Source organism: Lichenostomus cassidix, chromosome 9 (genome assembly GCF_008360975.1).
Source record: "Lichenostomus cassidix isolate B80296 chromosome 9, HeHo_3.0, whole genome shotgun sequence".
NCBI lineage: Eukaryota > Metazoa > Chordata > Aves > Passeriformes > Meliphagidae > Lichenostomus > Lichenostomus cassidix.
This window is the reverse complement of record NC_139490.1, coordinates 4,129,993-4,156,467: the sequence shown is the minus strand read 5'-3', so window position 1 is coordinate 4,156,467 and position 26,475 is coordinate 4,129,993. Positions and strand designations below refer to the sequence as shown.

Sequence of the window (26,475 nt, the reverse complement as noted above, 5' to 3'; positions counted from 1 at the left end):
GGGTTGCTGCCTTGCTGGGACGAGCTGTGCTCAGTCCCCTGGGCTCTGCCAGCTCCCTTCTTTTCTGTCCCCAAGTCATTAAAAGTTAATGCCACCATAGCCAGGATTTAAACCCAATGCCTTTTCCCTGGGCTCTTCACCCATTGCCTTCTTCCCAGCTGCCTTACAGTTTTTGGACCTCAACTGAAAGGGAGATGTGCTGGAGCAAAGCTGGCCAAGAGGAGTGGGGAAAGGCAGTGGGGCTGTAGGGGAAAAGCATTTTCTGCCTCCCTGGTGTGATCAGTCCCACGGGCTCAGCCAGGATCAGAGCACATGCTGGGGTCAGCTGGCAGCTGTGGTAGCCCCAACATCCTCTCAAGCACCCATTTCCTCAGGTCCCTCTGGCCAGGCTTAGCTTCACCTGCATCCAGCCACAGAGTAAAATGAGCTCTGTTCTCTATTGGACACTGAGCAAGAAACAGCTGAGTTGCTATGGTGAGGATTAAAGCAGGAGTCCTTGAAAGAGGTGCAGACCTTCTGTTGCAGACGTGGTGGGTTGTGGCTGTGGTGAGGACAGACGCTCTCCAGCATGGCTGGCTGTGGCTTTGCCAGCTGCAAGGTGCCCTGAATCTGCTAAACCAGAAAATCTGTAGATGCAGAGATTAGCAAACAAAGTTTCATAGATATTTTGGGGCAGGAAGCATCTGATGGCCAGACAGAAGTAGCCAACAGCAGCTGTCACAGCTGAGTGTGCTGAGTTTGATATCACTGCCCTGAGGCACCCAGCACACTCTGTGGACATCACCACAGTTCTGCTTCTGAGAGCAGCACTGCTCAAGTACTCCTACCCACCCCAGCAGCACCCAAAGGCTCCAGCAGCAGCTAGGGCCTCTCTGCTTTTTCCTACACCAGCTTTGCACTAACTTTCATTCATGACTCTTGGCCACGGATTTATTTTGGTTCATGGGAACAGGATTTCTTCCATGCTGCTTTATGGTCTGACTAAGATGGGGTGTGCCTCCAGCAGGCAGCACTGTACCAGCAGATCTCTGGGAGGAGAGGCCAATGCAAGACTCAGATTACTGTGTTTTCAAAATAAATTTGACCTTTAAAGCCCTGTAGAGCAGCCGGGACAAATAAACCCTTGGAGCTGGTGGCTTTTGGGGCTCCTAAGTTAGCCTGTTCAAGCTGCCAAGCATATTAGTGTGTTTACAGAAAGATCCTGCTCATCATAGATGCCGTGGAGGTGGCCAGGCTGAGGGAGTGAGTTGGCATTTGGGCCCAAGTGCAACTCCAAGAGGACTGACTTAGAAGGATGCCAAGCTCAGAAATGCCTGGAATTAATTCGTACTGGAGATGCAGAAGAGCTGAGGAAAGGGCTGTTAGTGGGATAACTGGCCCAGTCCTCTGTCAGTGCAGACCTTCAGGAGATTTCTTTGGTGGTTTTCCAGTGCTGTCTTTAAGTACTGGCGGGGTTAGAGCTCCTGCCCTTCCTCATGTCCCACCTAGCAGAGCTGAAAATGAAGGAATCTCATTTTTTCTGACGCCTTGATCTTCCTCAATGGGGATTTCTGGACCTCTCACAAAGTACCTCCCATGTTAGGGCTTTTTTGGCAAAATCCACCATCTCCTAATGTTGCTCCAACAATAACATCAAATGCATATAGGAAAAAGTCAAGTGAGGAAGTCTTTTGGTGGTCTCTTTATGTACCTCTTCGTGCCCCCAAGACCTGCTGCCATCCATTGCGTGTCTCCTTGCATCTGTTGGACATTTGGGCCTCCTTTTTCAGGAGCTGACCAATTTCCTTCTCTAAGGCTGAATCTTCTTGCAGGCAGCCAAAGAGATTTAGATTTGCAGCTGTCTTTAATTGCAGTGGAAGTAAAAATGCCCAAGCTAGCTTTGAAACCAGGATTTTCATGGGAGCAGAGTTGCAGCTTTGTTTTCCCTCGTGCAGAAAGTTGGTCTCATGAATTCAAAATGTGCACCAGAACTAACCCTCAAATTAGAGAATTAAATATCAATAGATCCAACAGCACTGCAGAAAATGTTTGTGTCATGCAGAAGGGTGAATAGGCTTGAATATATTTTAATTTTTCCCTATATATACATATATTAGATATATATAGTTCCCTAATCAGCCTTCCATTTGTTGCTGGCACAGAATGAGCCTTGATGCACTGGTTTAACCAACAAAACTCCAGCTGAGCTGTAGGAATAACACATCCTGGGGTCAGGAGCCTTAGGGATCCTGCAAGACAAATCTCTGTGCAGACCCCTTGGCAGCAGTGGGCAGATGGAGTCAGAGAGGGCTTTACATAACCTCATTTTTCTGCCATGTTATGGATTTTTTCCCTTTCTAGGTATAAAATGAAGGTCAGATCTTTACAGGGAATGTACAAAGCAGATCTAAGCTTTTTGCTGTTTGCATGTGAGGTTTCAGTTAGTGCACTTACAGAGCTGGATGTTCAAGGGATAAAAAATTGCTGAGGGTCCTGTAAATGTTAACCAGCAGAAGACCATTGCCTAGAAGCTCTTATAAAGCTCCACCAAAAAAAATCAGCAATTAATTGTAGATAAATTCAGGTTATCTAAAATGGTAGTTTGTTATTTTGTTCAGCATGTGCAGGTGTCCTATAGCTTGTAGGAACATTTTCATTAAGATGAAAGCCTCCACCCCACAGTAGTGTGGTACCTGGGGACACTGCAGTGGTTCCAACAGCATTCCTGCACCCATTTCCATGGAGAACTGTGTTACAGCAGCTCTTGTAGTACAGGTTTGAGCTAGACCTTGTGTCTCTCTCATTTTCTTTTGGTCAGGAAGCATGCAGGGCTCATAGTTTCTGAAGCATCAGCTTTTTCCTGCATGGGTCATCCCTTCATGGTGATCCTGAGTAAAAGCTCTGCAGTGGTTCAGAGCAAATCAGATCCCTGTTTGCCATGGTGGGAAGTTCTGACCCAGTTTCTCTACCAGTGGGAAACACCTCTCCATGCTCCAGTGCTTGGTGTGTCAGGAAAGATGATGTTCCAGCCACAGTCACTATTTCCCTGGTGGCTCAGATAAATGAGCCTGTCACAACAACGCAACCACCTAGAATATTTGTTTTCATTTGTCACTTGGAATTCCCCTTCCATTTCTTTCCTGGCTCATGCTGGTGTTTGGGAGCAGCAAGCCAGGGTTTCCAGGAGCTTCTTCTTGCAAGTGTCAGTGCCTCTCTGAGCTCACAGGGTTGGAGGGGCTGCTGCAGCTCTCTCATAGCCCAGGATGTGTCTGATCTAGCAAAGTGAACTTGCTCTTTGAAGTCCTTGTTTCATGCCAGGCCTCCAAGGGCCTTCCCACCAGAGGTTTTGCCTTTGTGTGTCTTCTCTCATCAATATTTAAAACCTGTCATATCTGGTGCAGTGCAAATAAGATCCCGTTCTGGCTACATATAGCTGTACCTGCAGAGTTATATAAATGCAGTCCTAATTAATTGGTGCTCTTGCCTTGCATGAATAATGGATCTGGATAGTGTAAATACACACCGTAGTTTCAGGCTTGGAGAAATGTGGGAAGTGTGCTCTTGCAGTGGGAGAGGCAGGGCAGAAAAAGGAGAAAAGGAGGCAAGGAAAGAGAGGTCTTTGAATCTTTCCTTTTTTTTTTCTTTTTTTTTGCTGTTTCTACATGCATTTGTTTTCAGCTGCATGTCCCTGAACCAAGCCACTGTTTCAAAAAGGGTCCCCATCATCCCAGTGCTGCTCAGACATACAGGGGATATAGGGGCATTGCTGGAGGCTTTGCCCACTGCAGTGCCAGGTCCTGTCCAGATGTTTGCCAGCTGCTGCAGCAGGGCCATACAGGGAAGGCAGCTGATTCAGCCCTGCTCTGCTGGGCTGCAGTGTTCAGCTGAAGGTGCTGGTAATGCGACCGTGACAAATGACTTGCTTATAATGTGACCTGACAAATCTGCTGTGGAGCTGGAGGGAAGTGCTGCACTCCTGGCCTCTGTGAATGTGTGTGCTGGATGCTGCTCACAGCCTCAGCCCCAGCAGCCTGGCTGCAGCAGGGTGCAGAGGGCCTTTAGCATCCACAAGAGCATCAGGCCCAGCTTTGAAAGAAAATGGTACCTGTGGGCCTGAGTTCTCATTCCTGGAGTTAAATTGGCTTTTTGGTGTGGAGGCTGCCTTGAAGGAAGGAGGCCAGAAGTGAGGCCACTGGGCATATGGTACCCAGGAAGGATGGTGTGCTACCCCCTCCTTGAGAAAACTGCTTTTGCCTCTTTCTTTGGAGGGATTTGGATTTGTTTGCCTGCTGGATTGGAAATAAAGGCCATTTGGGTGACTTTTATTTAAGAAATAGCTGTGGTATTCAGGGCCTTGCCTCCTGCCAGCCAAGCCCAGCCTACACAGGCATTATGTGCTTTATTCAGCAGCGTGATAGTTTAACTAAAAAAACCAGCCATTAAAACTCACCCCAAAACCAGTGTGATACAACTGTGTTGGAAGCTCATTTATTCAACCCATTACTCTAAAGATCTGTGCTTCAGAAGTCATGGGAGCAGTGACCATCACCTAAGGAGGTCAGGGAGTGCTGGTGAAGCCAAGAAATCAAAATTATCGCCAGGATGCTGCAGAGTGACTGTGTCCTGGTAGTGAGCCCTTTGCAATTTCTAGTGTAGAGTTCCAAAAAATTACAAGCAGGCCTACATTCCCCCTGTTCCCAGCGAGTACACACAGAGTAGCACAGGCATCCCCTGCATACATGGGCAGTGCATCCTGCCTGGCGTGGGACACACCACTGTCTGGAGCTGGCAGGTTGTTTCAGGTTGGATCAGTTTTTCCTTCCCTGAGGCGAGTGGAGCAGCTCTGGTAAATATGGCTATAGGTAGCACTAAAGCTGTGCTGCAGCTCAAGGAAGTCATTGGAGTCTCTGTGGCTGTGGATGTTACCTGTGGGTGAGGAGGCAGCAGCAGGACATGCAGTGGCTTCTCCCAGGATAGAAATGTATTTAAATGTTTGTTACAATATCTATAGATAGATTTATCTTTATGGATATCTATCTGTAGATGTATATCTCCACAGAGATGCAAATATATAGAATATGGAGGAAAGTACAGCATCTATAGAGGTATATAGAGATTTCAAATTCATCTCTACAGTGCAGGTTCCTACCGAGCAGCAGTTTCATATCTTGGTCTCTTCAGCTGCTGGCTCCAGCTCTCCCCACGATTTAGTGAATGCATGGCATTGCCAGCTTCTCCAGTGACAGCATTCCCACTGCAGTCTGCTCAGCCACTGTGTGTCGGCAACAGGAGCAAAAAAGGGGAAAAAAAAAAAAGGAGAAAAAAGGGCCAGGTTTCTGCTTCAGCGGGTACCTTCCCGTTGGTGTGTAGCTGCACCAGGAGATGATGGAGATGATGGAGTCGGGGCAGGTTTTGGAGCTGCAGTGGCCAATCCTGGCCTGTGAGTGCCCTCTGCTGATGCTGGATGTGCTGCGGTGAGAGCTGCCCTGCAGATCAGCACTGCAGCACTTGGCTGCCAGCCCCTGCTCCCGAGGGGGTTTGGGGAGCTGGAGGAGTTAGGCTGGGTTAAAAGGGAATGTGGGGGCTGCAGGTGTCACCCAGGGCCCCCACAATGAGTCACAGCATGCTGTAGGTTGTCAGCACCCCAGAATTCCCCAGACTGCTGTCAGCAAAGGTGCTACAGAGTGGAGCAGGCAGGGATGTGACCCAGGAAGGAGGGGGGCAGGCGTGATGTGAGAATGGCAAAGGAAGCCCATCCTGCTCATTTGGTGCTTCAGAAAAGAAAAAACCTTGGATTTTGAGTCGTCTTTGATGGTTTCTGGTCTCAGCAAATGTTAAGAGGGATGCATTCCCCTCTCAGTGGGCAGTAACTCTCCTGGGTTTCTCCCCCATACTCATGGGTGGGTTTGGGGCTGAGATGTGTTACCTGATGGGCTCATGCAGCTCCCAGGTGTCCTGATTAACCCCTGGTCAGCCACTCTGTACATGAGGACCATGCACTGCCCCATGACTTCCTCTGCAATTGGGAGAAGAAATCATGACCTGGTGTTGGCTGGGAGGATGCTGTGGGTTCTCCACAGCCAGTAGTGCCAAGCACCAGAGTGTGTGAGGATGGACTGGGATCAAGGAGTTCCTCTACCACCCAAATAGGACCAGCCTGCCGGCAAGGCATCTCCTTGGATGGCTGGGAGCATTCTGGGTTTGTGGGCAAGGTGACACCCCAAAAATTAAGAGAAAAAGGACTTTGAGCTCCTGGGGAGAGGAATGGGGGTGCTGACCTGTGCCTCCTGCCCCCCACAGCAACAGAGACGGGAGAAGGAGCTGCGGAAGCAGCAGGAGCGGGAGCAGCGCCGGCACTACGAGGAGCAGATACGGCGCGAGGAGGAGCGGCGGCGCGCAGAGCACGAGCAGGTAACGGGGTGGGAGTGGGGCCATCGCCTTCAGCTTCAGATTCCTCTGCCTCTAATCACAGATTTTCCTGTAAACATTCATTTTTACCACTTGAGAGCAAATTGCTTAATTGTTAACACTGCGTGTGTCGCTTTCACTGCTGTTGTTTATTTCTGTGTGGATCCACTTGCTGGTCCGCAGATGTGAAGGCACTTGATGCAGGTTTTTCCCACCCGCTTGTTCTTGGGGTCAGATTTTTTGTTCTTGGGTAATGTTTGCCATTTCAGTGGTTTCCATTCTTGTAGAGTGGTGGACACCCTGGTCTCTTTGGGCAGAGATGGAGGGTGCCCGGGCTGATTGATCAGATCACTTGGGTGGGGCAGATATGGGTGCCCAGCTCATTCTCTTTCCTCTCCGGAAATACTGGCTCTTTTACCTTCTCTCTCTTTTTCCTTTGATCCTTGCTGCCCATACCTCCAGGAGTACATCAGGCGACAGTTAGAGGAGGAGCAGAGACAGTTAGAGATCCTGCAGCAGCAGTTGTTGCAGGAGCAGGCGCTACTTCTGGTAAATGGGAGGCCACGGCCACGCTTGCCGCTTTCTGCCTGTGTCGCGTCCGCATGTGCCCGTGTGTCCCCCCATGCCTCCTGCCGTGCCCAGACATGGGGGACACCACTGTTGCCACCCTCCCTGGAGCCTCCTGTCCCTCTCTGTGGCTGCAGCATGCCTGGATCCCCAGTTCAGCTCGGGGCTGGGTCCCTCATGGTGCACGGCTCTCGTTGCATCCCCTCGGCAGCATTGGTGTGTGTGTGCCCTCGTGAAGGGAGCAGCCCTGGTTGCTGCTGGGAAGTTTTGGAGGCTGTTTGCAGCACGTTGGGGTGTGTTTGAGCTGTTGCGTGCCTGCATCCATCAAACCCACCCTGCCATGCTGTTCTTCATGTTCTGAGTGAAGGCTTTTGTTTTAATTTCCTCGCAGGAGCGCTGTCTATTCCCTTGTGTGCTGTTTGCATTCTAGATGTCCTCTTTTTTATTTAATTTGGGTTTGAGTTATCCTTTTTAGTGCTGGTTGCTGTTACTCTTACTGCATTTTCTTTTAATGTACAGGGGTTATTTTGCTTCAGTCTTGCTATTTTATTTAGAAAAAAGAAAAACCCTCACACAAGCCCTTGCCTTTTAAAAGGACTTTCCAAAATTATTTACTCCTTAAAAATCATAGAGCTGTAGGTATTCAGAAAGATCACACAGCTGTCTCTACTGTGTGGCCCTTCCCAGGATCAGTGAATTAGTCCTACAGAGAAGCTGGCTTCAGTTGGGTTTTGTCTGACTGTAAAACCATGGAATGGTTTGGGTTGGAAGGAACCTTAAAGATCATCTCGTTCCAATCCCCCTGCCATGGGCAGGAACACCTTCCACTAGACCAGGTTACTCAGAGCTCCATCTTGATCAGGTGATGTTTGGCATCTCATTGGATTGATTCTTTGTTCTTCCATCCAGTAAAACCTGGGCAAAATCAATGCTAACTCCTAAGCAAATGTCATCCCTCAGCGGGTCTCATGGGGTTTCCCTGACAAGGCAGCACTTGCACCTCCCCATTCCCACCAAACAGGGCAGTTCAGTAGCTGCAAAGCATCAGTAGCACAGTCACAGCTCTAAAATTTTTGGCTCTGCTGTCTCTCCTTGGGGATGCTTTACAGCTCAGTCCCCAGAGTCTTTCAAATCGGTGAGCCCTGCCAGAAAACAACCTTCCAGATGCTCAGGCCCCGTTGTTCACCCAAACAGATAAATCTGCAGGCTGGCTGGGCACCTTGTCACTGTGTTTTCCTCTGGCTAGGAGTACAAGCGCAAGCAGCTGGAGGAGCAGCGGCAGGCGGAGAGGCTGCAGAGGCAGCTCCAGCAGGAGAGGGACTACCTGGTGTCCCTGCAGCAGCAGCAGCAGCAGCAGCGGCAGGACCAGAGGCCAGCAGAGAAGAAACCCCTCTACCATTACAAAGAAGGGATAAATGCCAGCGAGAAGCCAGCATGGGCCAAGGAGGTAGGCGAGAGCAAGGAGGATGATGGTGTTTTCTGCATCTGCAGGGCTGGGCATGTGGCTGGGTCTGAAATGCACATGACAGGTTGTGCTCCGCAGGATCAGGATCCAGCAGATGCCATCAGCTGTGCTGGGAGCACTCCCAGTTCAGTGCAGTGTGTGTGTTTTTGTACAAGGAGGGGGAAAGGAGGTTATTCCATGAGGGCATGCAAGGAGGAGGAGGGATCCCTCTGTGAGGGGTCAGCCTATCTGGGGGCTTGTGGACATAGAATCAATGTTAAGGGGTTGGAATGGACCTTAAAGATCATCTCCTCATTCTCCTTTCTGGCTTGTCCACAATTCTGCAGGGGTCAGGGGTGAATGTAGAGGGTGATTGTCATGGGGTTCCTTGCTAAGCCCTAATTCTGCATAGTCCAGGGTTGGACAGCTTTTCCCCCCAGCTCAGGGCTGTATCCCTTGGGATTGCTCTTTCTCGATTTTTCTCTCAGTCAAAAAGAGGGAATTGTAATAATTGTGAGATCTTGAATATTAATTATTGCTTGTCTGAATAGTCTTGAAAAGATTAAGACATGCATTGTCTGCAGTGCAGATTCAGGATCATGTGCAAACTCTTTCTCCTTAGTCTCTTTGTGGTGGCTCCAGTAAGGCTGGTGCCTGCTCTTGCTATTAATTTTTCTAAAGTTCTTTTTTTGCTTATTTTTGTAACCCTACTCCTGGGCAGAAGGATCTTTTAATAACTTCCCTATTCTTCCTACTAAGCAGGATCACTGCTCTGCTGCCAGATATCTGGCATCCTGTAGTTCTGGCAGACATGTGATGTGTAGCCAACATGTAGTTGGTCTTTCCTCTTGACAGTCCTCACCTGCATCCACAATACCTGCAAGCATTGAATGCTCAAGAAATTCAGCTGCCTGTTGCTAAGAAAAGGCCAGTGATATGTTCATGGCCTTTCTGAACCATCAGAGAGATAAATGTGGGTGTCAAAAATTCTTTTCACCTCTTCACACACTCCCTTGGGTTTTTCTTTTGTTGCCTTCTAGTTTAGTCTTCAGTCTCTTTTGGTGGCAGTGCATCAGATGATAGATTTTCATGGAGTTGCATCATCATTCTCCAGCCCTTCCAGTGGAAGAAGAGATTTGACAAGTGGGATTGCAGATGAGGTGTTCCAGATGTGCTGAAGTGCCTCTGCAGCCTTGTGCAGAACTGGCTCTCATCTGTTGAGGTGCTGAGAGTAGGTGGTGGCAGGGAGTAAACTTTGTCTTTCATTGCCTGGTTTTAAGTACGTAAACCCTCTAAGAACATTGCTAAAGTGCTTCTGGCACTGTCTGCAAAACTTCAGCAAAGATATGTAAAAGGGAATATTTTTTATCTGGGGTGAAGGAGAAAAGTGCTGGATTTAGCTTTCCCTTTCAGTCACAAAGGCCCATTTCTTCTGTTTCATGGGGCCAGCATCTTTTTGATGCTGTCATTGGAAGCAGGACATTGGGAACTGCACAATGGGAATAAGAGCAGCAGAACATGGCCTCTTACCCTTTGCTGAAATCACAGGGAAGATGAGGTTTCCTGTTGTTGGGGAACTTCTCCAGCTTCCACCAATTAGCTCTCCAAACCATTTATTCCTTACCTGTGTCACTCTGTCTGGTTTCTAATTAAATGCTCCAAGCTGTGGCATCTCTCTGCTCTTGGGAGCAGTAGTTTGATGTACTGCCTGAGCACAGCACCCTTGGGAATCTCCCAGAATGACTCCTTTTGCCTCCATCCCATTTTATCATCTGCTTAGTCCCACTTTTAACACAATTCAGGTACTTTGCTGCATCTATTGAAGGCCCACCTTTGCTGGCTCCACAGATGGATTTGTGCTGATACTTAATGAGCCTACCATGGATTTTGCTATAGTTTAGCAATTTCCGTACCCAACTCATGCATGCTAATTTAACAGAAATATTGAGACTTTGTTTTCCTGTGGGAACAATGAAAAGACAAGTCTGGTGCTCAGCCTACAATTTCTGGAGGCTGTGCAAAGCTTATTTGGATATTTCCTGAGGATTTTGCATTATATCCCATACTGTCCTTGCTTTTATGCTTTTTGGTCTCAAGTCTTCTCTGTCAGGAGCTTGATCAACACAGCTGAACCCTCCTCATGCTGTGCCCCTATTTGCTTTTCATACCTCTCCTTTTATGCACTCATTTTCCCACCTCACTCATTTTCACAGGGTGACTCCAAGACCCTGCAGAAGTTGGATAAAGCATCAAGGTGAGGCTGTGGCCACTCACCTTGTGGACGTGTCCCTGCATCCCCTTGTTAAGGGACTGTCCTGTTGGTGATGACAAAGCTCTGGGTGAGGAACCAGCCTGTGCTGCATCTCTCACAGCTTCCCCAGAGCAAAGTCAAGGATTTCTCTTGATGCTAAATGAAACAGTCTGAGCAGATAGTCCTGCCAACATGCATGGATACACATTCCCTTCTGCTGCCCCTTCTACTCATCTTCTTGTTATCTGGGGTTATCCACTGGAAGTTAACTTGGCATGTAGTTTGGGTGCTGTCCCTGACCTGCCCTATTTATCCATTCACATCTCTTAAAATCATGGACTATTTGGGTATTTCTGGAGGTCATCTTGGGACCCTCTGGTGATCCAGCCAGGGATGTGGCATTAGCCCTCTGAGCAGTGGTCCTGTAATTAGCAGCTCCCTTTGTTACTGACTTTTCTGTTATGGACCAATATTTGCTAAACAAGGTGTTGCAGATAGCCAGGCAAAGCTTGGTCAGCTGAAGGATGGGTTTGGGCAGGAATGTACCACACATGAGTGTGCAGAAAGGAGGGGACAGGTTTCATCAGACATTTTCCACATGGTGGCTGACCCATGTGGTGCTTTCCCACTGTTCAGAGCTTCCCAGGAACTCAGGGCTCAGCTGTGCATCACGAGCTGTTCTGTTCTCTGCCACAGCCAACACCCACATCAGCTCCTCCTTCAGTCCCCATGGCTTTTATCCTGCTCTCACTTTGAAGTGATGTATTAAAACGTTAGCAGCCTTCCACTGGGACTGCACAGACACTGCTAAGGATGTTTCCTGTTTTGGGGAGTCTTGAGTTCAGTTAGAGATGGTCTGTACTTGAGCAATGATGAATTCCTGAAGGGTTTTGCTGCTTTTTCCCCTTTTCTGCCTAATAGTGGAATCAGCAGGGCCCCACAAAGCATAGCCAGAGAGTCCCAAGAGCATTTTTTGCTGTGCTGGTGCCACAAGGTGCAAGTGAGGAGATGCTGGCAGTGGGAAATCAAGCACCTTTCTCATTCCCAGTGCCCAGACATCCCCATTTGATCCCTGTCCTGCCTTCTCCTCCACAGCAGCTCAGACATCCTCCAGAATCAGCTGCACATCAGGGCCTGGCACAGTGCCGGGGAGCAGCCTGAGCACTCAGCAGTGGCTCTGTCTCTGCCTGTCACTGTCACTGCCAAGAACTGGCTGATGAGGAGATGGATGGGGCCAGCCTGTGACCCAGCACTGTGCTGCTGCTCCCTTTCCAGAGGGAGTTCTCCTTTCACCCTGCTTCCCTTCCCGTCTCTGTCTCCACTTCCTTGGGCACTGCTGAGCCAAGCTCTGCTGGCCTCTGCTGGCTGGTGGGCAGTGCTTGGGGAAGTTGTGGTGACCTTTTAGGACACAGCAGTAGCCCAGGTGGCCCCTCATGAACTTGAAAAGGCAACAGTCCGTAACACAAATTTCTTACCTAGATTTTACTCTGTCTCTCGCTCAGTCTCTGAAAAGGATTCATTTTTATTCATATAGTGACTCTTTTGTTTCATATTTACTTACTTAAAGAAGAGCTGTGTTTTTTTCCCAAGCAAACCTGTTGTGAAGATTGCCTTTTAACGTGGCATCATCCACAGTGGAATTGAGACATGCTAGGGGTATTTAACACTTTAATGACACATAAATAAAATATACATCAGATCTCGAGGTATCAGAAATTCTGCATAGCATATGCTGCCTGAATATCAATGCACAGTCTAACTGCAGGATGGCACGGCTGGGTGAGCTGAAACCACTGTGTTCCCATCAAGGGTAGCTGAAAGCAATGGGCTTTGGGTTGATGTTCTCTCTCAGTAATAGATATTTTTCCCCTCCCGTACATGACAATGTGCCAGACTTAGTAAATCCTGATCAAAGCCAGCCATTTTCTGGCTGCCATGTTTATTCTTTTATTTAGATCAAACAAAACGACTCATTGTGGTGTTTATAACAGTGAAGGTAAACGGTCCCCTTGCTCAAAGATCCATTTGAGAAGAAGCAAAAGCTTCTCAGGAATCATCTTCTAGGAACAGCTCTCTGAGGCATGCTGCCTTTTCTTTATTTGTTCTTTTTCTTTATTTTTCCATTTCATATTCAGGAATTAATTCAGCGTGTAAATACAAATAGTCCTTTTAATGCCTTTAAAATGCATTTATTGCACAGTTTCCTGCATAACTTGGATTCCGTTATCACAGAATCACTTCGGTTGGAAAAGACCTCCAAGCTCATCAAGTCCAACCTGTGACTGATCACCACCTTGATCAAACTATAGCTATGATATAGCTGAAGAGCAAAGAGCTTTCTGTGTGTTCATGCACACCTTGGATTTCCACTGGAGATGGGTTTTTTGGGGCACTGACCCCTCTCCCCATGTCCCACAGGTGGAGGAGCGCTCGCGGCTCAATCGCCAGAGCTCGCCGGCCATGCCCCACAAGGTGGCCAACAGGATTTCTGACCCCAACCTGCCTCCTCGGTCCGAGTCCTTCAGCATCAGTGGTGTGCAGCCAGCCCGGACCCCACCCCTGCTCCGGCCCGTGGACCCACAGGTAATGGTGCTCCCCCATTGCCAGGGTGCTGGGGGTGCTGGTAAGGTAACAAGGAGAAGAGTGAATGGAAGGGAAATAGCCTCTGGCTCCCTGGTTTCTCAGCCTTAAGCATATTCATGAGTGAGAGCAGCATTTACATGCATGAGTGTATTCCTCTTGTCACCTTCATGTGTTAGTAACATCACGCTGGTTTATACCTTCCTTTGAAGCATCACCTACTGGTTACTGCTAGAAACAAGCTGGAGGACCAGGAGGAGCTGCTGCTCTGGTCCAGTGCAGCTGTTGCTCTGATTCTCTTTGGGTCTGGTTTGTATAAAGGACTAAAACCACAGCGCCTGGTACAAAAGACCCGGGATGCTTTGATGCTGAGGATCATCAGAAAGAGGTTTTGCTTTCTTTGCCGCTTTGATTCAAGGTTTTGTTTTGGTTTTCCATTGAGTTGACATCAGTCACAAACACATCTGGAGAGGGCATAGATCACCGTGACTGTCACAGAGGAGGGGCATCATTATTGTAGAAGTTTCTCCCAGCCATGAGGTCTGCAAGTACTCTGCCACCAAAATCTGTAGGAGTGTCAGTGCTGGCTCTGGTCCAGACCCTGGAATTGTTTCCACAGACTCCGGCAGGGGTTTCAGAGGGAAGTGCAAAGCCTTTGCTCCAAGTTCAACTGGGCTTTCTATGGAATATGTGCCAACTACATGCCAGCTGCATGTGGCACCTCCAGTACAAAGCCAGCTTTAAACAAAAAGGTGCAGGAAAGCCCTGAAGCATACTTTGTTTTGCCCAACATACATGGTCTGTATGCACTGGGAAGTGGGCAAAACCCCACTTCACTGTCGTCCTTCTGACTAGATATTTTAAAGTGACTTTTTTGGCATCCTGTGCCATCAGCAGCTACAAAAACTTTTGTTTGGCAATAAAACACTAGTGAAAAAGTTGCTTGAAGCCCAGAGCCCCGTGTCAGTGTGTGTGTGCATACATGTGTACCAGTGAGGCACAGACACACACAGAAACATGTATGTAGAAATTTCAAATAAAACTCATAACCCTGCTGTATCAAAGGAGCACAGCTTCACAGAGTCCTGGGAAGAAGCTCTGATTTTACAAACTGTAACTTTGTGATTTTCTCAGATTTCCCAGAACAGATGTCAGTATTCCTTAAACTTGAAACCTGTAGTGCTGATCCATGGGATAGGGGCCACCAAGACCTCTAGAAACTCATGCCTCAAGATATTTTTTAAGCCATCTATGCCTCAGAATTCCTGATGATTTTTTTTATCAATTATTATTTATTATTGTTTCCTTTTTTTTTTGTCATTTTTAACATGGAAAATCCATGCCAAACGTCATTAGCACAACCACAGAGGTGCAGGCATAGGAGCTGGATTTTGGGCCAGCAGCAGCAGAGCCTGGGGCGGGCATGGTGTGTGCGGGAGCTTGATTTTTAACAGATCTGGCGTGGAAGTGATGTAAGTCAGAAGTTCCTGAAACCAAGGCAGTGCTGATCTCAGACCAAGGGGGCTTTTCAGTGCATCCAAAGTGCTAATCAAAATTTTTTTTTTTTTTAATCAAATTTTTAAATTTTTTTAATTCCTTCTTTTTTATTTTTTTCCCCTCCATTGTGACTGATAGTTCTGTTTTGACTTGGTGCTTAGATTCCACATCTGGTCACTGTGAAATCCCAAGGAAGCTCCTTGTCTGGGTCTCAGTCACTGCATGAACAGCCTGCAAAGGGACTGGCTGGGTTTCAGGAAGCTCTGACGGTGACCTCTCACCGCACTGAGATGCCAAGGCAGAACTCGGACCCCACCTCAGAAAACCCTCCTCTGCCCCCTCGCATTGAAAAGTTTGACCGAAGTTCTTGGTTACGGCAGGAGGAAGACATTCCACCAAAGGTAACACAATCGCTCCTCGCTTTCAGCACGTCAGAGGCAATCCCAGAGCTGAGTCCGTCTGGCAAAGCAGAGTGGGCAGGACTGAGCCCATCCCGAGGCTCTGCAGTGGGTGCTGAGCTGCCCAGGGGCTGCATTTCCTGAGGCAGGGTTTGCAGGACATGCTGGGAGCTGCTCTTGCCTGCAAAATAGCTGCAAAACAGCACTGCCCTCCAGCAAAGAAAGTTCTCGAGGCCGGACAGAGGCCAAAACAAATTAATCTCTTCTTTCCCTCGGATAAAAAACAACCTTCTGCTTAAATAGAATTATAGGAACATAAAATTTGTCATACTCAATAAGACAGGTCCTTTTCAGTCCAGTACCATGCCTCCAGTTGCAATCAATATTTGATGGAAGATTTGTAAGGGCTCCAGCAGCTTTATACATTCATTGACATTTTGGCAGTGTCTGGCAGTACCTCTTTAATTAGGATTCTTCTGGACCAGTATTTCGATCGTGTTGTTTATACACCTTCACTTTGGAAGAATTATAACTTGGCCATTAAAGTTCCCCTTACAGTGAATCAGTGCTCAGCCAGGAGGATTTTTACAGAGGAGAAATGATTATAAATTGATTAGTGACAGGGAGGCAGTATTTGTCCCTGATGGAGAGGCAATTTTTCTATGTATTTACAAAGTAAGTGACTTGCCTTTTTAAGAGCAAAATCACAGTTACCAGGTAAGCCTTGCTGTGCAAGGGATCTGTGGTGGTGCCATGGGTGTTAATAATGCTCCTATTTCTGCTGTCACCAAGCAAGAGGAGACGTCAGTGCTCTGCTGAAAGGAGCAGCAAGCCAACAGCTCCTGGAACTGTCTGTGTGCTTGGCTCCTCCATAGTGCAGGAGGGTGGCTGCCTGGTTTTAACCTAATTAAAAAAAAACCCTGCAATTTAATGTTGGCTTTTGCCATGAGTCCTTTGGGAAGGACACTCAGCCGCAGTGATGCCCTGCATGGTGGCACCATGGTGCCTGCTCCTGGGAGAAAAGCTGTTCTCCAGCACCATGCAGTATTTCCCCTTGGCTGAGGGAACATGGAGTCTGGAAGAGGTCACCACCAGATCACATTCAGGGCTGTTGTGTTGGCAGTACCACCTGTGAGGAGCCTGACTTCACTCTGGGCTGCCCGAGGTGGGTTTGAAAGGACTGCCCTGAGAGGCAGGACTGGCTGTCTCCATGGTTCAGGGTCTTGTTTCTGCCAGTGCTTATGGCTGGATGCTTCAGAGGAAGGTGGAAAGCTCCCCAAGTCCTGACTGCAGAGTGTCCTACCTGGAAGGGAGACTGAGACAAGGTGCAGCTGGTGATGCTGCAGAGTCTAAAACAGCTCTCTAAACCTTTTCTTACCTTGCCTAATGCAACTGTGTGTTTATTCTCAAAAAAAAATCCAAGCCTAATCCTTTTTCTTGCTAATCCTGACAAACCCTTGGCTTCTCTGTTCCCTGGTGCGAGGTATTGCACGGTGAGTATTGTCATGCCTTTCCACATCACCTGAGATGCTGGGGGAGGAGACCACTACCCCTGTGGCCATGCAGTGATGCCTGAGCTCCCATGGCATGGGGCAGAGCTCCAGGGTTACCTGTCACAGCCCCTGTAGGCTGTGGTTGGCTTTGGGTGTTTGTGCTGAGACATTCTGCCGGCAGCAAGGCTTTGGCAGCAGCATCTGAAGCTCAGTGAAGGTCACAGTGTTTAATCCCAGTGTTAGGTGGGTCAGTCTGGATCTTCCCACTGTCAACCCTCTTGTTTGTCCACCAGTCAACACCTTCTGTCTGCTGGCATGTGTCGTATCTGAGCTAGATAGAAAACGTCCGTGGTGGCTGTTGAAATGCACTTCAGTCTGAATTTTACCTTAAAAATTAGTTTCATGGGTTTTGTTAGCTTTAAATTATATATATTTGTGTGTGTATATGTGCATACATTTCTTTCGGAAATAAGTGCCCTGTTTGGTGGTAGCCAGGCTGCTCTGGGGGCTCCTGTGCCAGGAGCATCCCTGAGGGCACCTTTGCAGCTCCTGCTGCCTCACACTCCAGCGATTCCTTCTAAAAGCTGAGAGCCTTGCATTTTATGACTGCCCTAAATACTGCCTTTCTCTCAGTGGGAAATCAGTTGTAAATCAGCCTTAAGGCAGTGCTGAAAGGTGATCTCGTGATGGCTCAGCTGTGCGATCTGCCCAGACTGGGTGACTGCAAATGTCTCTGTTCTTTTCCAGGTGCCTCAACGAACCACTTCCATATCCCCTGCCCTGGCAAGGAAGAACTCCCCAGGCAATGGCAGTGCCCTAGGGCCCCGGCTGGGCTCCCAGCCCATTCGGGCAAGGTATGGACATGGAGGGACTGGCAGGAGTGATCCTGGTGTGCCACTGCCCCCAGCATCACCCAGACATGGGCTGGGCTTCAGCCCTGCTTTAGCTGCTGGAACACCACCACGTTTGCAAGGCTTCTCTTGTCTGTGGGGTGAATTTTTGCATCCATTAGTGTTTTGTACTGACAAGGCTGTGAGCACTGGGATCCCTGGAGGCTTTGCTCCCGTGGCTGAATGCATTCCTGGGCATTGCAGGGTTTGGAGGTGGATGCTGCATCTGCTCTGTGGGGTCAGACAGGAGTCTGAGTGCTCCCCTTAGCAGAATTAGGTTCTGGTTCTCACCTCTTGCATATTAGTGGATCCCTATAAGCCAGTGGGGAGGTCTCCGTGGTACATTCCATACATTTCTTAAGCATCAGAGCAGTTTTTCATAGATAATGACCGAGGAATGTGCTGCAGGACAGACACTCACACAGCTTGCTGAGATCTTCTCTAGATGTAGATCAGGGATTAAATTCCTTTCAGCTTCCTAGGACTCAGGCCTTTAGCTTAGCCAGATCCAGCTCTCTGGCTCAGCAGTGAGCACCCAGAGGAGGGTGCTGCCATGGTCCCATCTCTGCAGTGTCACAGCTATCCCTGGGCATGTTTAAAACGAGCAGGGAAGCTGACAGGCTCTGCTCAGAGCTGGATGGAAAAAACACAGCTTAGTCATGCGAGAGCTTGTCTCTGCTTCTCAGAACGAGACCTCAGACGGGCAGATCCCAGGAGAAATGCAAGTTCCAATTAGCCTTGCGTGAGGGAGCTCCTTGGGCACTTCTTCCTGCCTTGTCCTCAGAGGGTGAGGTCAAAAAGTGAGCGTGGGGATGTTTGATGGTGTGTGCTGTCACCAGTTTGAGCACACGCCTCCCTTTCCAGCTCAGTGCCCCTCTGTGCTGCAGCAGCTCCGAGTCGCTCGCTGGGGCAGCAGTAGGAGGAAGAGTATTTTTTGTTGTTCTTTTTTTTTTTTTAATTAGAGAAAAAACATATCATGCTTTGTTGCACTTCTTTGCCAAAGGCGGAAACATTTTGAATTCTTGAAAATGTTGTTCTTTTAATTAGCTGTGGCTTGAACAGCAGTTTAAAATGCAGAGGGATATTGGACTGTGTGGTCCTTGTAAGTGATGGTATTGAAAGCAAAAAGGGTGATGGGAGTCTGGGATTCAAGTTCAAGGTTGCCCAGTGTGTCCTGCAGCCTCACTGTCCCAATCCTGGGCAGAGCAGGTAAATACATTAGTTGCCAAAGTTTTCAAATACACTTCATTAGTTAATTTAGCTAAGGACCCGTCAGCCATACAGCATGAGCTGGAGGCCTTCAGTTTGATGAAAATTGGAAATTATTGGAGTGCTACCACATGTCCACTAAACTTAAGTATTCAGTGAAATTGTTTCATACTTCATTTCTCTCACAGTAGTGTAATATTTTTCCTTTTTACCCACCTCTCCTATTGGTTCCTGATTCTCCCCATGCATAAATGTAAATATATATAAAAATATCCCTTCTTTTATTTGTCACCCTGTTGTGACAAATGAGGGGATGTTTGCTATACATTTTTAACAGGACTTTGAATAAGATCACTTACAGAAACATTGTATAAAACCAAATTGCCTAACTCTGCATGAACATCTCTTCTGATGTCATTTCAATGCCAAGTAAGAATTAATTTCCTAAAGGCATCTGATACCCAGAGAGATATTAGTCATTCTTTGTGTATCAAGGGCACTTTTTATTCTAGATTTATCTGTGTTCACAAGGGTGAGAGAAATCAAGGAGGAAAAGTGGATATCTGATGCAAGTTTGAAGTGAAGCCATGAAAATTGGGGACTGTGAATAAGTGGTACAAGGGATCTGCAGTCTTCTTGCAAACTAGAAATTCCTGCTTCACTGAAATCTTTCTCTGTCTAACAGCACTTTACAAATTATTATTTTTATTATGAGCACTGGTTGCTTATTAGGTAACTCCAGCTTTGCAAATCTACAGACAGGGAATCCAAAGCAAAGAACCATCTAATTGTTGCCAAATTTGACAAAATAAGAGCAGAAACTTCTCTAGGCAATTTTTCTTTTCGTGGTTGTAGTGCATCCAAAATGGGTGACCTCAGCCCTGTCTCCTCCAGCTGAGGAGGACTCTCCTGGCCTTTGCAGCTGTCCCTGTCAGAGTGGGAAGGGTTTGGAGCCCTGGGGGTGCCTGTGACCCTGGCTGATGGTGCCCCTCTGGTTTGTCCTCCCGCAGCAACCCAGACCTGAGGAGGACAGAGACCATCGTGGAGAGCCCCTTGCAGAGGACCAGCAGTGGCAGCTCCTCCAGCTCCAGCACTCCCAGCTCCCAGCCCAGCTCCCAGGGTGGATCCCAGCCTGGCTCCCAGGCTGGTTCCAGCGAGCGCAACAGAGTCAGAGGTGAGTTGGAAACATCCCTTGCCACCAGGAACACTTTGTGAGGCTTCATGACAAGCAGGATGGGCAAGAGGTCTGTGATCTCATGCTTGTTTATTTTAAAAAAAATTTAAAAATCAAAGGATCCATCATTTCTGATGTGCTTTTGTGATCTGCTGGCCTCCTTACAAACAGAGTTGCTGCCATCTCCTTTTCCCTGGAGGCTGATGTAGGATGCCCACAGCATCACACTGCCAAGTAGCCTTACAAAAGGAGAAAGGGGTTATGCTTTAGGGTAAACAAAAAACCAAAACAACTAGTGTGCTTCCTGTCTTCATCCATCTAGGTGCACCTCTTCTCACAGGGTTTCTTAGGGAGTGTGTTTCACTTTTAATTGGCATATACTATTTTTTTGGAGCTTCATCTTTGTGCCTGAGATGGTATCAGAGGAGTGGTGTAGCCTGTAAGAAGACTTCTCAAATGCTTTCACCAGGCAGCCGTGCTGACACAGGGTTTATGTTCATAGCCAAATTGTTCCTTCTCATCCTAGAGCCCCTCCTAAAGATACTCCCCCTGTTCAGTGGCAGTGGAGTTGCCACAGCCCATGAACCCCACACATCTGTATTCTGGCACAGCCCTGCACTTCCAGTCCCCAGGGCTGAAGAGCTTTAAGAGAAATGCTGCCTCCATGCTTTGAATATTTTATGACTTGGCCATAAGATGATGTGTCTGTTGTTAAAACCATCACTCCTCTAGGTAGTCAATAAAAGGAGTCTGTAACCCATTGTCATTTTGGGTTTGGTTTTGTTTTTACTAATGAGGAATCCTGTGACAAATAACGTCCTAGCAATGTCAGATGCTGCAGAGCTTTTCATTTATCACATACCCTGCTCTTCTGCAAAGTAAATTTGTTTCTTTAGTAGAAAAAGAGCAGTAACTCTGTGAGAGGGCTGTCAGGGGAGGCTGGGCAGGATTATGGCTTCTCTTGCTCTGTTGGTGGAGAAGCAGAAATGAGGAGGAGGGTTTTTCAAGGCAGAAGCAGTGATGATGAAGCTCGTGTGCCCACCTGTCCCAGGTGACAGGATGCAGCGGTGCCTTTTGGCAGCATTTTAATTCCCCCTCTCTCCACCTGCCTCTCACCCAGGGAATGCCAAGCCAGAAGGGTCCCCTGTGCTCTCCCATGAGCCCGCCAAGGTCAAGCAGGAGGACAACAGGGACGTGACGCGACCGAGCCGACCCGCTGTGAGTCCTAAACCACTTCTCGTGGGAATGCTGCCAGCCGGCTTGGCCACCTTTCCCTTCGGCGCGGTGGCACAGCCGCGGGGACCCCAAAAACCAGGCTAGTACTGCTGCTGCTCCAGCAGAGAGCCTGGAAAGCAGCAGTACGGCGAGAGCCCCTGGGAGATTTGAATGCTTAAGACAGTGCATGAGTTTTTACCAGGAGCCCAAGCCTAGGGGAAAGCACTTAAGCCTGTGTTTCGGGGTGAAGCAGATGCTTAAGGGCTTTGCTAGCTTGGGCGCGGCGGTGGCCCATGGCACATTGTGTTCCGTGCTGCATGTCCCCCGCAGCACCCGCGGAGGGATGCTCTGCTCGGGAAGGCTGGGCAACCAGCCAGCCCCCAACAGCCTTCCCAGCTTAAAACCCTACCTGGTAGTGGTCTCTGTACACTCCCCTTCTATTATTCTGAGCAAAATCTCATCCGAAGTGTTTCTTCCTGGTTTAATGCTGTTTGTATCTTAAAACTGCAGAGTCGGCCTAATAACGATATGAATTTTCACTGCTTCTCTATTTTAATGTGTATTAATGTTTTGTTGATGATGTTTTTTTTTCTCTACACTCCACAGCGTTGAGCTAACAATTCTAATTTTATTTCTAACCTGCTTGCCCTTCCTCTGGCTTTTTCCTGTCCCGATCTGTTTCCTCTGATGCTGATTATTCTTCCTTTACCCACAGAGCTATAAGAAAGCTATAGATGAGGTTAGTGCTATCTTTTCTCAGTGGGTCATGCCTGTGCAAGGTTGACTAGTTAGTGCTTTAATACCGAGCTGGGTTTTCTTGATGCTGGCGTTGATAAAGGCGGCGATGCGACCTCGGGTCGGACGGGAGAGTGACCCGGTGGCGTTCCGGTGTCAGGAGCCTGCCCAAGGGGAGGGGACAGCGCTGCTGGGGTGCTCTGCTCAGCCCTGGGCTGCCCAAAACCTGCTGGCCACACCACTTGCATGGAGGCCGGGGCAGAGGCATCCCAGGTTCTCGTGGGGGAGCACGTGGTGTTGCCGTTGTTCGGCGTGTTGGAAAGAGAAGGAGTGAGTGGAGATTTCTCGTGCTGCTGGAGGTGGTTCTGAGCAGCCTGGACCCCTCACCACATTCTGCTCTCAGCCACAGCCCCCAGCCACCTGCTGATTTCAGTGGGGCCAAAAAGTGCTGTTTGAAATGTGTTTAAAGCCTAAGACACTTGGAAAACAGAGCAGTGGAAATACAGCGGGTTGTTCATTCTCATGGACCAGCATCCACTGCAATGTCAGCAGAGCCATCTTGGATGTTGATGGCAATGCTGGTCCTCATTCACCCTCTTAAGGAAATGAGAGTCCTGAAATACATCTTTTTCACATATGTTAATATTCTAAATGTATCTGCATCTGGCAGTGGAGAATATTTAAACTTTCTTGGGAGAAGACCCAGCATTCCTGATTTAACATTTAGCTTGCCTCACACATGCCTCACTGTGCACACTGCTGATACTGGTAACTGCAGGGCTGTAGTGGAAAGCACTGGTATCTCCAGGAAAGCAGCCTCTCCTGCAGCCTCTTTTCTCTAAAAATAGAAGATGTGAAAGAAGGAAGATGAGCTGGTTAGTTAACTTGTTCTCTTGGATAAAATATGAGCAATACACTTTGTTTAATGAGGTGCTTTGTTAAGAAAAAAGCACATAAATCAGTGTCTAAATAGAAGAAACGTGTGTGCTAAATTCAGGCTCAAGGAGCGATGTGATTTTGGAAACCAATCTGACTTGATTCCAGCAAATATTAAATCTAAAGAAGGCTTTGTAATTAAAAGTAATTAAAGAGCACTGACACTACTAACTTATGTATTATGTCACCCTCAGTAATAACGCTTGGAACGTGTGTGGAACTACAGAGCACTTTCTTTCTACTTGTCAGATTGTTTTTGGTCCAAGAGCAACTTGGTGAAGCCATTTAATCCTACAAAGTGCTCATTACTTACAGAAAATGATAGCATCAAAGAATTAACCATCCCGAGGCAAAGCTTTAACTAGGAAATACGAGTTATCTGATTATATTGTCTGGGAGTATTATTACTATTATAACTTCCAAATTAGTTATTAAAAACTAATTAAACTGATTTTTAAAATACTTGTCTATCTTCAAGCGATGATCAGAGAAGGCTGATACAGTGCCTTGAAGCACGTTAGAAATGGAAGGTGGAAAAAGGAAGTGATTTTCTCAGTCCAGTGCTGTGACAGGGAGGAGTTCAGTGCTAGTCCTGCACTGCAGAAGTCCAGCTGCAGTTTCAAGAGGCTCTTGCACAGTCCTAAAATCCCTTTTAAAGTGAGAAGCTCTAATCCAATTCAAAGGCAAGTGCTCAATAAAGAGCATGTTTGATACTCTAAATGGAAAGCATTGTTAAGCTACTGAAATTGTCGCTGATTCTTATTTAGGAAAAGAAGCAGTCATATTATAGAAGCTGCTACAGTGCTAATTAAAATAATTAGTTGTCGTGACTGCAGATTTGACTCTATTTCAATCCCAAACATGCTGGCATTGAAAAGGAGCGCTAGAAATACCACATTTTCTCTTTAATCATGATAAAGAGCCTTTCTTTAAAGGTACAGAGAGCATTTGGAGGGATACAGAATCACAGAATGGCTTGGGTTACAAGGGACTTTAAAGTTCACCTTATTCCCACCCCATCCTGTCCATGACACCTCCCACTATCCCAGGGTGCTCCTGGCCTTGGACACTTCCAGGGATGAGGCATCCACAGCTTCTCTGGGCAACTCGTGCCAGGGCCTCACCACAGTCTGAATAAAGAATTTCTTCCCGAATAGCTAATCTAAACCTATTCTCTGTCAGTTTGAAGCCATTCCCCCTTGTCCTGCCACTCCATATCCTTGTTCAAAGTCCTTCTCCAACTCTACTGGAGCCTCTTTAAGTACTGGAAGATGCTCTGAGGTCTCCCTGGAACCTTCTCCAGGCTGAACAACCCATATAAAACCCATCACAGATACCTGCTGTGAAACAGGGATTGACCAATTTAAAAGAAAAACCAAGCAAGGCCTTTTTTGGTATTCTAATACTCATGGGTCTGATGCAAAGCTCTCCAATATCCAGGGGAGTTTGTACATCAGAGGCCAGGCAGGGCAGACCTGGGAGCAGAATGTGTGGCTGCCACCGGTGGGAGCCCACCGGGAGGTGTGGGTCATCAGCAACCAAAGCACAGATTGCTTACAAAACATTCCTACCTCACCATTAAAAAACAAACTGGGTTTGCATCTCAGCCGTAGAGGTTTTCCATCCTTTTCCTTCACGTGTCGACAGGATAGATTTTAAGAGCTCCTTTTGCAACCATAATTAATATTGCCGTAGTCGCCCTGCTGGAACGGTAAACTGGAAATGCAGTAAATGAGAGTATGGCCGTAAGACAATTGTGGAATTTAGTCTTTTTCAATGAGTTTCTTTCTCCCTAATCCTTTATCTCTGACCGAATGCACTGATGCCTACCTCGGTCACTAATATAGGGAGAAATGGTAAGACTGACAATTGCGATGCTTTGTTCGTCATGTGCATGTCTTGTGCAACAGAGTTCTCTAACCCATTCTAATTCGAGCTCTCATGCTTTTCTGCCCTACTGCTTCCCCCTGCATTGCTATAAAAGCATGTAAGATAACAAAAAGTCTCTTTTCTACACGGTGCCTGCCATGTTCCTTGTTTTGAAATAGCAGTGTCTATTTTATATGACTGTCGGGTCTGAGACCTCATCAAAGTCATGGTAAACTGAAAAATTATGACTAGGCTTTGGGACTGCTCCTATCTTTTTTCTTGTTTCAAGGCTTTTTTTTTTATTATTTTTTATTTTATTTTTCCCTTAGCTTGTAGGCTGCCACATTTCACATAAAGTGCTTAATGGGTCCCGCTGAGGGATTTTTTTTTTTATTATTTTTTGATTGTGTGGCTGACTCAGAGCTGTGACTCCAAAGTCTGGCTGAGCTGGGCGCTTCTCCTCGTGCTCCTCACCGCCTCTCGGCAGCCGCCCGACAGCGGAGACTCACCATGGAAGCAGCTCTTGACCTGGGGATTGCACCACTCCATGGGAGATGCTGTCATTGCTTCCTTCCCAAATGCATTTATTACAGAATAAATACCATTACGGGGTCTCTTTGAGAAGTTTGAAAGAAGAGAAAACCCTGCAGGAGAAATTCTCCGAGCCAATCTTTGAAGTGACGTTGTTTTCCAGTTTACTATGATGGTGACTGAACTTCACCTTTTCCAACAAATATAATTTTGTCGTGTATATACATATAAGTGTGTGTATATATATGCACATACACGTTCCAAAGAGAAAAAGAAGAGGTTGGCTATTGACTTTTCAGTGAGCGTAAATCAGTTTTGTTTTGTTTAATAAATGCTACATGCTACAAACATTGTCTTACGTTTGTCTCATGTTTGTAACGACTCTGTAAAGCTATTTCTTGTTGCTCGTGCTGTTAGCATTGGCTTTTGGAGAGATGTGTGTGACACTCCCCTTGCTCTGAATGTAACAGCCATCGCTTCCTTGTTTCCTTGCCCCCATCCCCTTTAGGATCTGACGGCTTTAGCCAAAGAGTTGAGGGAGCTGCGCATCGAAGAAACCAATCGCCCCCTGAAGAAGGTGACAGACTATTCCTCCTCCAGCGAGGAGTCGGAGAGCAGCGAGGAGGAGGAGGAGGATGGGGAGAACGAGACACATGACGGGACCGTGCCTGTCAGTGACATCCCACGGCTCATGTGAGGAACACTTCCTTTTGGGGGGGCAAACCATGAAACACTGGTATGTCTTTTTCTGGAGGTGAAACCCTGATGTGTCTTGGCCTGAAGGAGCAGTAGGTGTGATACAGGACATGTCCAGAGTGTGTCCTTGTTTGGTGGCTGGCACTGGGAACAGTGTCATTCATGGTTGCAAGGGATAATGTGCTCACATTCATGTTTTTCCTGGTCCAAACTAGAGATAATTAATGGGAAAAACAGAGCTATTTCTGCTGCATATTCAGTGAATGTTGGCTCAAAGCTGATGGAGCTGTTCCTGCTGATGAGCCAGGCAGGTTTTTGGCCAGAGTGGGCACAGCTGACCTCATCCACACCATGGGTCTTGCCCATGTTATGGGTGTGTTAAAGCTCTGCCTGCTCTTGAGCCTGGTCTTGCCCCAAATTAAGCCATTTAAGCCATGCTGAAGTGTCAGTACTTGGTGGCCTGCCCAGTGCCAGCTGGTAGAGCCAGGATTATAATAATCCTGAATCTTTGTCTTGGATTTCTGTCCTTGGCTCAGTCAGTGTTGGTGGGTTAAAATGGGGAAATGAAGAGTTCAGCAGACTGTTGTGTCCCATGGGACACGA

General features: G+C 47.5%; 1 protein-coding gene across 6 annotated transcripts in view; it reads left to right on the top strand.

Annotated features, from left to right (window-relative positions):
* TNIK (TRAF2 and NCK interacting kinase) overlaps positions 1 to 26,475 on the top strand; it is a 145,980-nt gene that overhangs the window by 103,775 nt on the left and 15,730 nt on the right. For 2 of the 6 annotated variants that reach the window (XM_085069042.1, XM_085069038.1), the window contains exons 13-22: positions 6,280 to 6,390; positions 6,850 to 6,936; positions 8,201 to 8,401; positions 13,068 to 13,232; positions 14,888 to 15,127; positions 17,365 to 17,471; positions 19,727 to 19,890; positions 21,011 to 21,108; positions 21,821 to 21,844; positions 25,685 to 25,869. In XM_085069042.1, coding sequence (XP_084925168.1) covers positions 6,280 to 6,390; positions 6,850 to 6,936; positions 8,201 to 8,401; positions 13,068 to 13,232; positions 14,888 to 15,127; positions 17,365 to 17,471; positions 19,727 to 19,890; positions 21,011 to 21,108; positions 21,821 to 21,844; positions 25,685 to 25,869 — 1,382 coding nt within the window. The remainder of the gene's footprint in view (positions 1 to 6,279; positions 6,391 to 6,849; positions 6,937 to 8,200; positions 8,402 to 13,067; positions 13,233 to 14,887; positions 15,128 to 17,364; positions 17,472 to 19,726; positions 19,891 to 21,010; positions 21,109 to 21,820; positions 21,845 to 25,684; positions 25,870 to 26,475) is intronic. The other 4 variants (XM_085069040.1, XM_085069044.1, XM_085069039.1 and 1 more) reach the window with 4 other exon arrangements.